Source organism: Bathycoccus prasinos (assembly GCF_002220235.1).
Source record: "Bathycoccus prasinos genomic : Chromosome_3".
NCBI lineage: Eukaryota > Viridiplantae > Chlorophyta > Mamiellophyceae > Mamiellales > Bathycoccaceae > Bathycoccus > Bathycoccus prasinos.
Genome location: NC_024006.1, coordinates 1,077,576 through 1,091,008, shown reverse-complemented (window position 1 = coordinate 1,091,008; position 13,433 = coordinate 1,077,576). Strand labels below are relative to the sequence as shown.

The window sequence follows — 13,433 nt, the reverse complement described above, 5'->3', positions numbered from 1 at the left end:
AATTGCATCGAGCATGCTAGGAGACGTTGGGGGCGACCAAGAGAAATAGCGCCAAGTAAGCTATCCGTCGCCGAGCAGCTACCGCTTAAAACTCTCTTCACTTCAGGGAGAGGCAAATCATCGCTAATGCTATCTAATTTCAAACCTTCTTCGCGTGCAACTGCCGCTTCAAGAATCGGCAGCCATCGAAGGTCCACACTATGCACAGACCCTTTCAGCGTAGCGAAAAGCCGCTGCTTGATAAAGGTATCCCACTCTACTTTTTGACACGAATCATAAATCGTCGTGCTACCACCATCCTGCGCACTATTCTCCAGTTTTATAACATCGACGTCGCACAAAATAGGAGTTGGTGACGCGTGTCTATCTCCAGAAGTCGACGAGGCGTGTAAAATCCCCTCAATCGTGCGACTTTCCCGGCTCGTCCACAACGGCATCAAAGCGGTGGTAATTGCACTCACAATTAAACGATCTGTTTGCAAGGTTGCAATCAAGAAACCGTCGTCACCTCTTCCATCACCCGAAAGTGAACGCACAGCAATCTTTAGATTACCGCGGGACGCGTGCGAGTGCATAGACGACGCGGACGATGTCGTCAAGAAATCTTGCAATGCCACCGCTTCGCCTCCCGAGGCATTCGCAGATAATTTTCGCGCAACTCGAACCGAAGCTTTTGAAGTCATATCAAACGTACGTTCAAGCCATCGCAGAGACTCACCACCGCCTTTCTGCATTTGTGAATCCTTTGCAAGCTCATCCAACACCCGGCTCGATGTTCTCGACCCAGACGCGACGATAGGACACATGCACTTGACAGCCGCTACTTTCTTTTCCTCCGTAGCGCACAAGAAGAAAACGGTGAAACGTCCCCATCCACTCGGTGGACCAAATGTAAAGTCCACAACCTGCGGACGGATTGGCGTGGAAGAAGAATGCTCGTTCGATGGATCCATTTTCCAAATTTGCTCGGGAGCAGAGCAGCTCCTCGTAAAGTTTACAATTCTAAAATATCCGTCGCTCGTTAACATCGCAATCGACTCCTCCGTTCCCGGGCAAAACTTGGCCGATAAAACCGTCGCGCTCGGCGCACTTTCGAAGTATTTTGGTAAGATATCATAGTACGATTTGTTTCCACCTTCGGCGTTCACTTGATCGTCTTGTTGTAAACGAACGACGTACACGCGACTCGTTTTCTTTGTGTTGTTGTTCTCTCTCGCAGAAACCAAAATCGCAAACTGTCCTCCGCTCGAAACTTCTAACGTGCGCACTTCTTCTTCTTCTTCTTCTCCGTTCGACGATAACGACGAAGAAGGAATGCCTGAATATACCCGAACATCTTCGAGCGAAGCTACGCCAGCGGCATGCTGTGCGGCTCTTCGCGATCGATCCGAGGTTATCGTTGTATCTACGCGACCGTTTTCTCGACGCTTCTTCGAAAGAATGTAAATGTTTCCCTTTTCGTCTTCGCACAAAAAGTTTGGCGACGGAGGAGCGCCTCGCGAGCGCTCCGGCGACGGGGCTATCGCATCAAACATTTGCTCCAGAATTAATCTAGGATGAGATGATGATTGTGATGTACCGCCCCCGTGCGCTTGCTGCTCTGCTCAAGTTGTTGTTCAAGTTTTTGTTGTAAAAATGAAGAAAAAGTGTTTGTTGTTTTTCTTTTCTTCTTTTTCTTCTTCTTCTTCAAAACTTCAAATCGATCAAGCGATATACGTTTCCGCCGCTCGCTTCCAGGACTTAATAATAGCCCAATCCTTAGCGAGATCTGCGAGAGAGCATCTGCGCGAACTCGATAACAATCGAGACACCCTCGCGCGGCTTTTTTCATCGAGAAGAAGAAGAAGAAGAAGAGGAGAGAGAGAGAGAGAGAGGGAAGAATTTGTGCGCGCGTCTAACTAAAAACAAATAATCCAGTTGGTCTTGTTTGTCCGTCATGTCGCACTCGTCTTCTTTTCACGGCACGACGACATCAACCGTGCGCGTTGGAACAAAACTCGCGAGAAACAGTCGCCGTCGCAGATGTAATCGTAGAAACGCGAATACGATGATGACAACTTCTCCTTCGTCATTTTCGTGCAACAAGAACAAGAACAACGACAAAAACGATAACCAAAACGAACGCTCGACTTCTTCTTTATCGTCGTCTTGCTCTGGAAGGCGACCTTTAAACGGAAGAAACGAAAAACGATCGATTATTCCGAGAGCGATTGAAGATGCGCAATCCATTCCAGCCGGTGTCGATGGAGATTGGTCGCACGTCACTCCTGACTTTCTCTGGGAAAGCGAGCTCGAAAGGAGAACCGAATACTTACAAGATTTTGAAAGAGTGCAAGTCCGGACGGCGCTTGATATCGCGTTTCACGCGCACGATGGTCAAAAGCGCAAATCCGGAGAACCATACATCATCCACCCAGTAGCTGTAACTTGTATTCTAGCGTCTTACTATATGGATCACGAGACATTATGTGCCGGGTTGCTGCACGACACCGTGGAAGACACCGAGTTTGTGACGTTTGAAAGCGTGGAGAGTATGTTCGGCCCTTCGGTTCGAGCGATAGTTGAAGGTGAGACAAAAGTGTCAAAAGTATCCAGCACGGTTTCCAAAGCAGCGGATGACTCTTTCGTGAGCTCAACCTTCGACGAACCAGACGTAAAGGCAGACGATTTACAACAAATGTTCTTGGCAATGACGGGAGAGATTCGGGTGATTATCGTTAAACTTGCGGATCGGTTGCACAACATGAGAACGCTCGGGTCGATGAAACCAGAGAAGAGAATAAAGATATCAAACGAAACTTTACTTGTTTTCGCGCCGCTCGCGAAACTATTAGGAATGTACGATATGAAAAACGAGTTGGAGGAGATTGCGTTTGGGTGGGCCAGTCCGGGATGTTACGAGGCAGTCGCGCAGAGAAAAGAGGAGCTCGAGCGCGTTCACTTGCCAGTTATTAATAACGTTGCCGCTAAATTGAACGAAGCATTGAAAGACGACGATTTTCTGCGCGGCTCCGTGATAAGCTTTGCAGTCGATAAACACGTTAAGGAAAATTATGGCATATATCGTAAGGCGTTGAAGAGCAAGAAAAAGCCAGGTTTTATTCACGACAAAGAAGAAGATAGTCCCGTCAAAGAGGAAGACGAAGACAACGTAGACGAGGAAGAGGAACAGAAACTGAGAGATCTCAAGTCGAGACTACCGAACGTGAACGAAATTGCGCAGATTCGCATCGTCTTGCTCGACGATATGTCTACGAAAGGATTGAGCGAGGCCGCGAAGAGATCCCACGCGATTCGAGTAACGTACCACGTTCTTGGGTTGGTCCACACTTTGTATCCACCTGTCCCGGGAAGTATGAAAGACTACATCGCGACACCCAAATTGAACGCGTACAGAGCGCTGCATACCACGGTATTGCCTATAGAACGAGGAGATATGAACGATACCGATTTCCAAAGCGCGAACGAAAGTTTCATGGAAGACGAACAAAACGAAGAGGTTTTCCCGCTCGAAATTCAAATCAGAACTGAGCAAATGCATCTCGGCGCGATTTGGGGAATATGCGCGGACAGGGAGTTGAAAACGGGATGGCGCAAGCGAGCGATTGTAGATATCTTCAAGAGAAGAAATGAAATGCGTCAAGAACTTTTGGAACGAGGTATTCCGTTAACGGCAGATGAAAAATCGTTCATGGAAGAAGAAGAGGAAGACAACAAGTTTCTTCAGAACTTGTCTCAGAGTACGGCTGGGAACGTGATGGATAACGAAGAGAGAAACGTTGCACCTATGCGTCAAGTTTTGTGGTTGAAAATGATTCAAGCTTGGCAAGAAGAGTTTCTCGGCGTGTTATCTGCGCGAGAGTTTGTTGATACGGTCACGGGCGACTTACTCGGTCGACGTACGTTTGTTTTCTCTCGCGCGGGACAAGTTATAAACTTACCATACGGAGCAACGGTCGTTGACTACGCATCGTACCGCGATTGTTTAAGCGAGATGGTTGAAGTTAAAGTCAACGGCCAAGCGGTTGATTTCGGTAAGAAACTCAATAACGCGGAAGTCGTAGAGATTGTTCGTTCGACAGATTCGGCGGAGACGATGAAGCAGAAAGTTGCACGATTTCGGATGTTTTTGCCGGCGGCTGTCACGAAGGCCGCGAGGTACAAAATTGAGAAGTTTTTAGACGAACACGATTCAACTTTCAGGGAGCGAAAAAGTGAAAACACATGGGAGATGGAATCGTACGATTTGATTGGATTACCTTCCGGGAAAATACGTGCCGATAGAAAAGCGGTGAGCATGTTTGTGACTTCCTATCTTCGATTGGAGTGTAGCGACCGAAGCGGACTTTTAGCGGATATTTCGTCCGTCATCGCGAATCAAGGAATGAGCATCGTGTCGTACAATGGGAATAAATCTCCTACGGAATCCGAGAGTAATTTTGACATGAATTTCGAGGTAACGTTCAACGAATCTGAATTGTATCGAGGCGAAGCGCTTGGTAATTTAGATGCGCGCTTGGCGAAGGTGTGTACGGATCTGATGACTCGCGTCGACGGAGTCGATAATTGCTCTGCTTTCTGCGCGCTTCCGGATGACAACATGTTCAGCTTCCAAAAATAACGCGCTATATGTATTATTATTATTATTATTATTATTATTATTATTATTATTATTATTATTATTATCATCATTCATATTATGTTCGCTATCATTAAGCGCGCATAAGCGCGCATTATTTTCGCTTTTCCTAAAGATGTGAAACACAACTGTTTCCAATCTCCACAATAAATTTTGTTTCCCAATGGTGGTCCTCGACGAGGAGGCAGACGCCGACGACGACGAGAACAAGAAGGTGAAGAAGAAGAGCAAGGAACACAGGAAAGAAAAGACTGTCAAGAAACGAACGATCGATAACTCCCAAGAGAAGAAAAGAAAGAAGGATGAGGAAGAACAACAACAACAGCAAGGAGAAAAAGGAAAAGAGAAGAAGAGAAAAATAAGACAAACCAGAACGGAGGCGGCGAGTGCAAAAGTTGAAGAGCTTAACATACTTAGCTCGGAGATGACGTGCCGAATATGCGAGCAGACGCTCGTCGCGAAGAAGTTCTCCGCTAAACAGCTGCTCAAAGCGAAACCGGCGTGTATGGAGTGCTCGAAGAAGCGAGCGGAGATGGCGGCGACGAATGGTGGTGGAGGTAAAAACGTAAAGCCAGAGAGGTTGAAAAAGATGACGAAACGCGAAAAGCTCGACGCGGCGATTCAGCGGCGAAAACAACAAAGGGAAGAAAAGAGAAAGAGAAATGAGGGCGCCGCAGATAACGATAACGACGACGGAGAAAAGAAAGACGAGCGCGAAGATGATCCCGCGGCGGCTGGCGAAGATGCGCAAAAAGAGTTTGTTCCGGCGAAGATGGTACCATCGAAAACGGAACGAGATGTAGACGAATCTGATGAAGTCGCACAGCGCTCGATGTATTGCGGAGGTATCCCTTTTCACAAAACAGATGAGGATATAAGAGCTGCGTTTGATGAGGAAGGTTTAGATGTCGATAGCGTCGATTGTATGGTATTTGCTGATTCGGGCCGTTTTCGTGGCATCGCTATAATCACTTTTCACAACGTCGCCGATCGCGACGAAGCTTTGAAATTCGACGGCGAAGACTGGGAAGGATTTGTAATGGTTTGTAAACCGTATAAAGTAAAGAAGGCTGACGCAGATACGAAAGATCCGCCGAAAAAAATAGATGGCCAACGCGTCGTGTTTGTCGCGAATTTGGATTATTCCGTGACGGAAGATTTATTGCGAGAAACTTTCGCTCAAGGTTCTGAGATCAAAGAAATTCGCATGGGTTTGGATAAAGATACGCAAGATTTCAAAGGCTTTGCGCACATAGAGCTTGTATCGGACGGTGATCTCGCGCGAGCTTTGAAAAAAAATGGAAAAGAGTTATTAGGACGCGAAATGAAAGTTGCGTACGCGACGGAGAGAAGAAAAAATCCAACGGCTTCTTTCGGAAAGGGAGGAGGGGAAGGAGGACAGATGAAGAAGAGAAGCAAGAAAAGTAGCGGAAACATTGAGAGGAAATGAATACAATACATAACGCTCGCGTGAAATAAATTTACTACCGTATATGTGACTGAAACTAGTATCTATCCACTATCAAAGCATGTCGGCGTCTTCTTCTGTACGCGTTCGAGCGTCAATCTCTCTCTCAATGACTCGCGCCAGAAATCCATCCGACGTTAAAATACTTTTCGCATCTATGCCTTCAGATTGTTTATAAATGCTCATGATCGATTGAGGCGTGACGTAAAAGAAGATTTCATCCAACACTCGGACGCAATTCGCCACTCTCACGATGTTTTCTCGTTCCTTTTTATCTACCACAACGAGTTCCTCTTCGTGCGTCTTGCTTTTTTCGTTTGTCGCTTGCTTCGATGTTGCGGCGCCGGGCGACCCGACCCATATGAATCCGTTACATCCTATGAGAACCTCTATAAAAACACCCGGTGCAACTTCTAAAGCGTGAAAGTGCTGTGGCAGCCGCTTCACTAAACTCGGGCATACTTCCACGAGTACGCCTCTCGAAAGCCTTCCGTATTTCGTGGAACGCGCATGTAAGTTTGCCGCGCCGTCTTGAAATAACGACTGTACTTCTGCCGATATGACATCAGCGGTGTCGAATAATCGCGACATGTTCAACTCGTCAGCTTCGTTACGTCGTCTTTGTTGACCGCTTGGTAAGTTTACGCTCGAGAGTTGTAAAACCGCCTCTTGTCTCGAGTTTATATCAACTTTCCACCTTTTCGAGGAAATCATGTTTATCCGACCGACCACGACGTCTCCAGTTTCTGGCGTGTACTTTGCTTTCATCGGTTTCACGGAGACTAACTTATTCACTCTTTCTACGACACCAGACACCGTCGCTCTCAACTCTCCCTCGGAGACTTGCGTCCCGTGGCCTTTTAGGAAACCTTCCGATGCATTGACGCCGTCAACAACTTCCCCAGGCGTCGTGTATAACATCACGCGAGATGAAGGTGCAGAAGACGTCGTTAAAGATTGCAGCGCGGACATCTTCCTCTCCCGCATCTGTTGCTCAACCTCAGAAACAATCATCGCGTCGTTCTCTTCCTTTCGTTCTTCCTTTCGTTCTTCCTTTCAGAGTTTCAGAGTTCACAATGCAGTTTTCCAAGCTCCATTTCGCTTTCAAATTTCTCCATTTTATTCGCAAAAAAGAAGATACCAAATATTATGAGTGCGGAAGGCGGCGACGACGACGACGACGACGAGTTCGACGAGGATAGAATGACGTCGCTCGACGAGAGAGCTTCAAAAGTGGAAGCTAAAATCAAGAACATTAGCGGGAGAGTGATGCACGTCAACTCGACTTTGGAGTTGTTGAGGAGCGAACTCGACGAGCTGAAAAACGAGCTGAAACAGTTGGAGAAAGAAGATGCGACGAACGAGCACGTGGCAAACGCGCGCTTGGTTTTTGATGGCGCCGGTCCGGGTGGGCAACTCGGGGGATTCGTCACGCCAGCCAAGCACAGTCGATTCATAAAGTATTTACTCGGGTCGGCGGTAAACTTAGTGTCCCGTAAAACGGAAGAGAGAATGCGATTAAAGGAAGAATACGTCAACTTCCGGGAAACGCAAACCATCAGCTATTTCCTCTTTCCGCTCGTGTTGTTTATTTGGTACAACTCGAAACATTCGGGGCATTTCTTTCTCCAAAGCCAGATAGCAGCTTCCAAGCACTCAGAATTCGTGGAGACAGTATTAACTGCTTCGTACCCCATCGCGTTACAGGCATATTTCAGTTGGCTGTTGTATTTTTACACCTCGCTCGGACTGCGCGAGAACATCCTAAAAGCAAACGGAAGTAACATTCGGCCTTGGTGGATTCAGCATCACTACTACTCCATGGCAATGGCGTTGTGCGTCTTAACCATGGACGTCGATTCCCCTTCATGCGTTACGTTTATTGGAAGATTCCTTTTCTTCACGTTCTGCCAAGGTATCGTCATGTTTCTTCAGAATCGATACCAGCGCTTTCGCATGTATACGCGTGTCGCAATTGGCAAAGCGTCGCCGATGGACGTTTCGGCGACAGAATCTGGAAGCAGATTAAAGCTTCTGTGGCCGCTTTTGTTAACGTTACAGACGATGCAGCTCGTGTTTGGATGTCAAGTTTTGCTGAGGTGGTACAAAGAATTCGCGCGCAACGGAAAAGGATTGAGCGAATGGCAAGCGTTGGTGGCTGGGTCGCTCTTCGTCTTGATGGCACTTGGCAACTTCAACGCCACGGTGATGACTTTCATCCGGAAAAGAGATTACGCCATGACTGAAGCAAAGAGAAAAAACAAGAGGGCGTGAGTGATAAAGCGCGCATAAACTACGAATCTATCTGCCTACGTATTTGCCTATAACAACTCCAATCGATGTTCTACTTCTACGCTCTCAAATCTTCTACTGCGTTGTCCCAACGACCGCCCATGGGAACTCCCGCACAATTCGGGGGCTCAATACGTCGCCAAAAGGAGTCGCGCACAGCAACCATTCCTTGACGTTGTTGCTGAGTCATCTCATCCCAATTCAATTCAGGATGAAATATGTCTGATTTTTCCTTCGCAATCTCGTGTTCGGTCTTCATCGCATTTTCTAAAGCTTTCGGTAATCCCGAGTCGAGCAAATCGATACTTCTTTGCTTCAGCGTTCGAGCAAAGACGTTATGAACGATGCCAAATTGTTCGACCAACTCATCCACGCTCGTTGATTTAAAATGCTCTAAACATTGTTTCGTTCGCCGAGGGAGCTTTATTTGCGCGTTAGCGTTCACATGACACCGATAGTCTAACGAACCAAGTTTTCCCGCGCACTCGGCGCTTTCGCGCACTCGCCACGATTCCAAGTTCCCGGGTAGGAAGAGCGAACTGATTGCGCAGAGTCTATTTCTTTGCTCGTCATATACTTGCCATCCTAGAAGGTTATCATTGTCGATCAGCTTTACCCGCGCATCGTCATCGATGAAAACGTTTTGCGTGTGTCTGTCACCCGAACAAAAGATGAATTCGTACAAAGCCGCTCGAACGATTTGCTCCGATGGAACCGAATCTATAATATGCGCGACATCCGAATCCGAGTTGGCAATTTGACATATGGAGTTTAACCCAATGCCTGCAGCCGGGGAAGTGAACGCTCCGAGCTGATCGACAGCGACGGATTCTGGATGCACTGACCATGGATCTATCGGTATACCCGCCGGTGCGGTAGATTTCACCTTTGCCGACCACGCTCGAGAGGCGACGTTTTCCAATCCGCAGAAATCGCTCAGTTTCTGCACGGACTCAACGTTTCGAATGGATAACAAATCTTTGCCTTTCTCGTCTTCTATGTGTTGCCTGGCGCACTTGCGATTGTGACGCGGTAACCCAGGAATGCACGGAAACTTGACGAATGGTAAAGAGAGTAACTCCCCGGAAGCGTCGAACGATTCTCCCACATCTTTGTTGACGTAATCTGCGCGTAGAACTGTTGCTGCGCTGGCGCCGACTTCACGCTTTACTTTATACTTTTGTCTTTTTTCATTCTTTAACGCATATGTCCCGTTGATGCGACGAAGGATCACGTCGTCGCACCCCGAACACGGAGCAGTTCCCGCGCACACCTGGTTCACAGAGTTTGCTGAAATCGACGCTTTCGTCCAGTCCACTGCGCATCCGTCACATTCCGCGCAAAACGGTAGCGGAAAGTTTGGCGCAGGCAAGGGAGAAATTTCTGGGGACAAATCCAGGGACGACGACGACGACGACGACGGTGATGATGATGGTGATGGTGATGATGATGATGATGATGATGATGATGACGCAGTCTTGATTGAACTCGTTGCTCCGTATACACCTACGTGTGGGCGTTCTTCAGACGACTTTACTGTTGCTGTTAGTGTTTTTGTATCTACTTCTTTGCTGGAATCTGTCCATTCGTGACTCGCGGCGCGTTTGTGGTGCTCCTTCTTCACTATGCGGTGCGCGTGCTCATGCGTGTGATGTTTATGCTGCTGATGATGGTGTCTATCGTCATCACCCGAGGTTGGGGTTGACGATGGTGTCACCGAAGAAGACGATTTCAGTTGCGATTCAAGGAACGCGTCTTCCTCTCCCGGCTTTAGAATGTGCGGTGACGAGGACACGCGCCTCGGAGCTTTCAACGACGCGTGCACTGTAGGAGGTAGCGCGAACAGCAAAAAGAAAGGAATGATGCAAAATAGACGGAGTGAACGTCTCATTTTTCCAGCTCCTTTCTTTGAAGATACTTTCTCCTTCCTCCTTCCTCTCTCTGTCTCTCGCTCTCTCGGAGTGTGGGAAACTGGAGAAGAAAAAGTCAAAATAAATCTAAAAATAAAAAATACACCACACAACTTTGACCACTCGACACTTTAACGCGTAACCAGAAGCGGGACGGTTGTCAAGATGGACGAGAAAGAATCGGTATTCGCGCTGATTACTAAAGTGTCACCATCGCCGTCATCGAACGTCGAAGCCGATGAAGTCGACGAGGACTACAAGAAACGAGAAGGAGAAGAAGAGGAAGACGAAGACGAAGAAAGCGAAGAAAAGACGAGAGAAAGATACAAGAGCAAATACACCGGATCGATCCATCCATCTGCATTCCCTACGTTTGGTGTTAACGATAGACGTTTAGCTGCTACGTTTGGGAAGGCAAGGAATGCTCTGGAACCGGACCCGAAATCGTTTCTTCAACGTAGCTCGTCGGTGAAATTGAACGCAGCCGAGCGAGCTCGACGACCAATGATCGAGACCATCAAAGACAGCGCGCGCGAAAAAGCGAGAATAAAAGCACCAATACCGTCTGACCGGGGTCAACTGAGAGAGCGAGTAGTAATCGATCGAGTGAAAAAGAACGCACTCGATGTTATCTTTACCGAAGGAAACCCACAGGTGACGAAAACTGGCGATGCCAGGCTATTCGAGGAGTACAATAGAAAGACGCGCGGAAAAGTTCCGAAGTATTTACAAGAGATTAAGAAAAACATCGCACATGATAATCGTGTTGTGACTGCGCCATTAGCTCGCGATAAAGAGTTGCTTACCGAGGAGGAAAACGGCGAAGAAGCGGTGTTACGACAACAGTGGCTATACTTGAACGCGATATATCAAAAACTACCATTCGTTATCGATACTCCATCAAAGAAAGCGAGAAAAGAAGAATGCGAACGACAGTTGGATGCAATTGAACGCAGACTAGTATTATCGCATTGATACGATACATTTAGAGAGCGATGAAAGATAAACAGTTTGATATCAAAATTGCTATTCACAAAACCGTTGTCGTAGTATTCTATATATTTCTACGAAGAATAATAACATCGAAAACTCGCGAAGCGTTTGTTTTTTCGTTGCCTTTTTTTATCCTTGAGCGTATCGCCTCGTCCATTCCGCTGCAGTTTTATCGTGCGCTTCTTTATCATTCAGTAACTGTTGCGCGATTGACCCGACTAACGGGTCGTGCGGGTTAGCATCCGTTAACAAGGAGCAAATGCTCAACAAGACTTTCGATATCGTCAACGCCGGCGACCACTGGTCTTTGAGAATGTCCAAACATATTTGTCCCGAGGAGTTTATGTTACAGTGGTAAATCCTCGTACGAAAGGTAACTTTCGGAGGCTTGAATGGATAATCAGTCGGGTAGTGAATGTCCAAGAAGAAGACGCCTCCGTTATACGGCGAGCCTGTTTTATTTTATTTATGGTTGTTGTTTTGAGAGAGAAGAATTAAGATTTTTTTTTGAATTTCGTCGTCGTGTGAACGCGCTCGCGAAAAGAGAGGGAAAAAAAAACAAAAAACGAAGAAGAGTGCGAGGAGCTGTTCGTACCTGGTGGACCCATGATCGTGCTCACCCACTCGTATAAGTTATCGCCTTTTGGTCCCGCGCTACAGTTCGTCGGTGGTTCCAAACTGATTTCCGCGAGTTCCTTTTGGATGCGTTTTGCCGCTGAACTCATTCCAGACTTGCTCATCTTCTCTTTTTCTTTCTCAACTACTAATTTTATGAAATCTCTCTCTCTCTCTGCTTCTCTCTCTCTCCTTCTCTCTCTCTCTCTCTCTTTGTTGATGTATGCGTATCTCCGTTCAACTTTTTTGAGTTAAACACACTTCTCCTCGCGATACGTTTTTTCTGCTCTCGATCGAGTCTGTTTTATTACACCGTAAGTGCGCGCACTTCTCCCTTCTTTCGTTGCAAAAAGAGATGAAGTTTTGACGGAAAAAATCGTGTTTGAAAAGTTTATGCCAACAAGAAAAATGAAAAGCAGCATTTCTGGACAGAACACATTACACCGTATTGACGAAGAGAGAAAGAAAGAAAGAAAGAAGAAGAAGAAGAAGACAAAGCGTCTCTCTTTATTCTCGCTCACTTTCACTGGGCTCGATATCATGAAACGCGATGGCACCACGCGGAAGCAACCGAAACAACGACGACAGTCGCGTGAGATATTCGTCGTATTCTTTCTCATCTTTGTTGCGTTGGCCTTCTTCTTCGTGTTCTCATCTTCATCGTCTTCTTCTTCTTACGACGACGACGACGACGACGAGTCGTACTATCGCTCGTCCACTTTCAAGAACGGTAAGAACAGAAGAGGCACGCAGGACAACGGAAGGAAGAAAAGAGACACGCCGTCGGTATGGCAAGGCAACCCGATACGTTTCGACGTTCCAGACAATGTGGACGTCGAGTCGTCGTTAACTTTTGCACCTCCTCCGCCTCCTGACAAACCGTTGTTTAAAATCGGTTGGGCAAAGTTCAAACAAATGGAAGATAGAGTCAAGAATACCGAGAAAGATGTGTTTGAAAGAGGTTTACGAGTTTCCGCGCTGAAGGATAAGTGGGCGGACTACTTGCCTCGACCGCCGAAGAATACGTTGCGACCGATTCGCATCGCCGTTCCTGAAAGAATCACCTCGAGCGAGTTGGAAAGCATAAAGTCGAGAATAGCTCAGGAAGATCGAGAGCGTTTAGAAAAGTTGAGGGAAGTGAGAAAAGAAGAGAACGATAGGCGAAAAGAAGAGGATGAGTTTAACGATCGCGTTCAAAATCAAGGATTGCGAGAGTCTTTGAGTAGACTGAGCAGTTCTACACGAGCGGCGTTGTTAGGAACTTCGTCTTCTTCTTCTCCTTCTAAGCATGGTAGTAGTAGCAGTAATAATAGACATAGCAGTAGCAGTGGTAGCAGTAAGCATGGTTGAAATGTAAATATATTTGTTCTAGTTGTTAGCATTTTGTTGACCCCCTCCCTCCTTGCGAACTACGCTTCCGTTCTTTTCTCTTTCTTCTTTTTCAGTTCTTTCCCATTGTCTTTGTTTTTTTGGGATTTCCACACGATCTTACTAAAAAAATTTTGTTATTTATCTC

General features: G+C 46.8%; 9 protein-coding genes across 9 annotated transcripts; 5 read left to right on the top strand and 4 right to left on the bottom strand.

The window, feature by feature from the left end:
• Window positions 1-123: 123 nt before the first annotated feature.
• Bathy03g05760 (nuclear pore complex protein-related (ISS)) lies at window positions 124-1,535 on the bottom strand (the record flags this gene model as incomplete). Its single annotated transcript, XM_007514208.1, has 2 exons — window positions 124-129; window positions 162-1,535. The coding sequence occupies 2 exons, from the start codon at window positions 1,533-1,535 to the stop codon at window positions 124-126; spliced, it is 1,380 nt and encodes a 459-aa protein (XP_007514270.1).
• A 401-nt stretch (window positions 1,536-1,936) lies between these two features.
• Bathy03g05750 (predicted protein) lies at window positions 1,937-4,621 on the top strand (the record flags this gene model as incomplete). The annotated part of the gene is made up of 1 exon (XM_007514381.1): window positions 1,937-4,621. The coding sequence occupies one exon, from the start codon at window positions 1,937-1,939 to the stop codon at window positions 4,619-4,621; it is 2,685 nt and encodes an 894-aa protein (XP_007514443.1).
• Window positions 4,622-4,802: 181 nt separating this feature from the next.
• On the top strand, window positions 4,803-6,089 carry Bathy03g05740 (predicted protein; the record flags this gene model as incomplete). The annotated part of the gene is made up of 1 exon (XM_007514036.1): window positions 4,803-6,089. One exon carries the CDS (start codon window positions 4,803-4,805, stop codon window positions 6,087-6,089), a length of 1,287 nt encoding a protein of 428 aa, XP_007514098.1.
• Window positions 6,090-6,161: 72 nt separating this feature from the next.
• On the bottom strand, window positions 6,162-7,121 carry Bathy03g05730 (exosome complex exonuclease RRP4; the record flags this gene model as incomplete). Its single annotated transcript, XM_007514181.1, has 1 exon — window positions 6,162-7,121. One exon carries the CDS (start codon window positions 7,119-7,121, stop codon window positions 6,162-6,164), a length of 960 nt encoding a protein of 319 aa, XP_007514243.1.
• Window positions 7,122-7,256: 135 nt separating this feature from the next.
• On the top strand, window positions 7,257-8,381 carry Bathy03g05720 (predicted protein; the record flags this gene model as incomplete). Its single annotated transcript, XM_007513860.1, has 1 exon — window positions 7,257-8,381. The coding sequence occupies one exon, from the start codon at window positions 7,257-7,259 to the stop codon at window positions 8,379-8,381; it is 1,125 nt and encodes a 374-aa protein (XP_007513922.1).
• Window positions 8,382-8,457: 76 nt separating this feature from the next.
• Bathy03g05710 (predicted protein) lies at window positions 8,458-10,290 on the bottom strand (the record flags this gene model as incomplete). The annotated part of the gene is made up of 1 exon (XM_007514390.1): window positions 8,458-10,290. One exon carries the CDS (start codon window positions 10,288-10,290, stop codon window positions 8,458-8,460), a length of 1,833 nt encoding a protein of 610 aa, XP_007514452.1.
• A 184-nt stretch (window positions 10,291-10,474) lies between these two features.
• Bathy03g05700 (unknown protein) lies at window positions 10,475-11,284 on the top strand (the record flags this gene model as incomplete). Its single annotated transcript, XM_007514225.1, has 1 exon — window positions 10,475-11,284. One exon carries the CDS (start codon window positions 10,475-10,477, stop codon window positions 11,282-11,284), a length of 810 nt encoding a protein of 269 aa, XP_007514287.1.
• A 147-nt stretch (window positions 11,285-11,431) lies between these two features.
• Bathy03g05690 (Ubiquitin-conjugating enzyme E2 E1) lies at window positions 11,432-12,042 on the bottom strand (the record flags this gene model as incomplete). The annotated part of the gene is made up of 2 exons (XM_007514155.1): window positions 11,432-11,754; window positions 11,898-12,042. 2 exons carry the CDS (start codon window positions 12,040-12,042, stop codon window positions 11,432-11,434), a joined length of 468 nt encoding a protein of 155 aa, XP_007514217.1.
• A 283-nt stretch (window positions 12,043-12,325) lies between these two features.
• Bathy03g05680 (unknown protein) lies at window positions 12,326-13,267 on the top strand (the record flags this gene model as incomplete). The annotated part of the gene is made up of 1 exon (XM_007514147.1): window positions 12,326-13,267. One exon carries the CDS (start codon window positions 12,326-12,328, stop codon window positions 13,265-13,267), a length of 942 nt encoding a protein of 313 aa, XP_007514209.1.
• Between the last annotated feature and the right edge of the window lie 166 nt (window positions 13,268-13,433).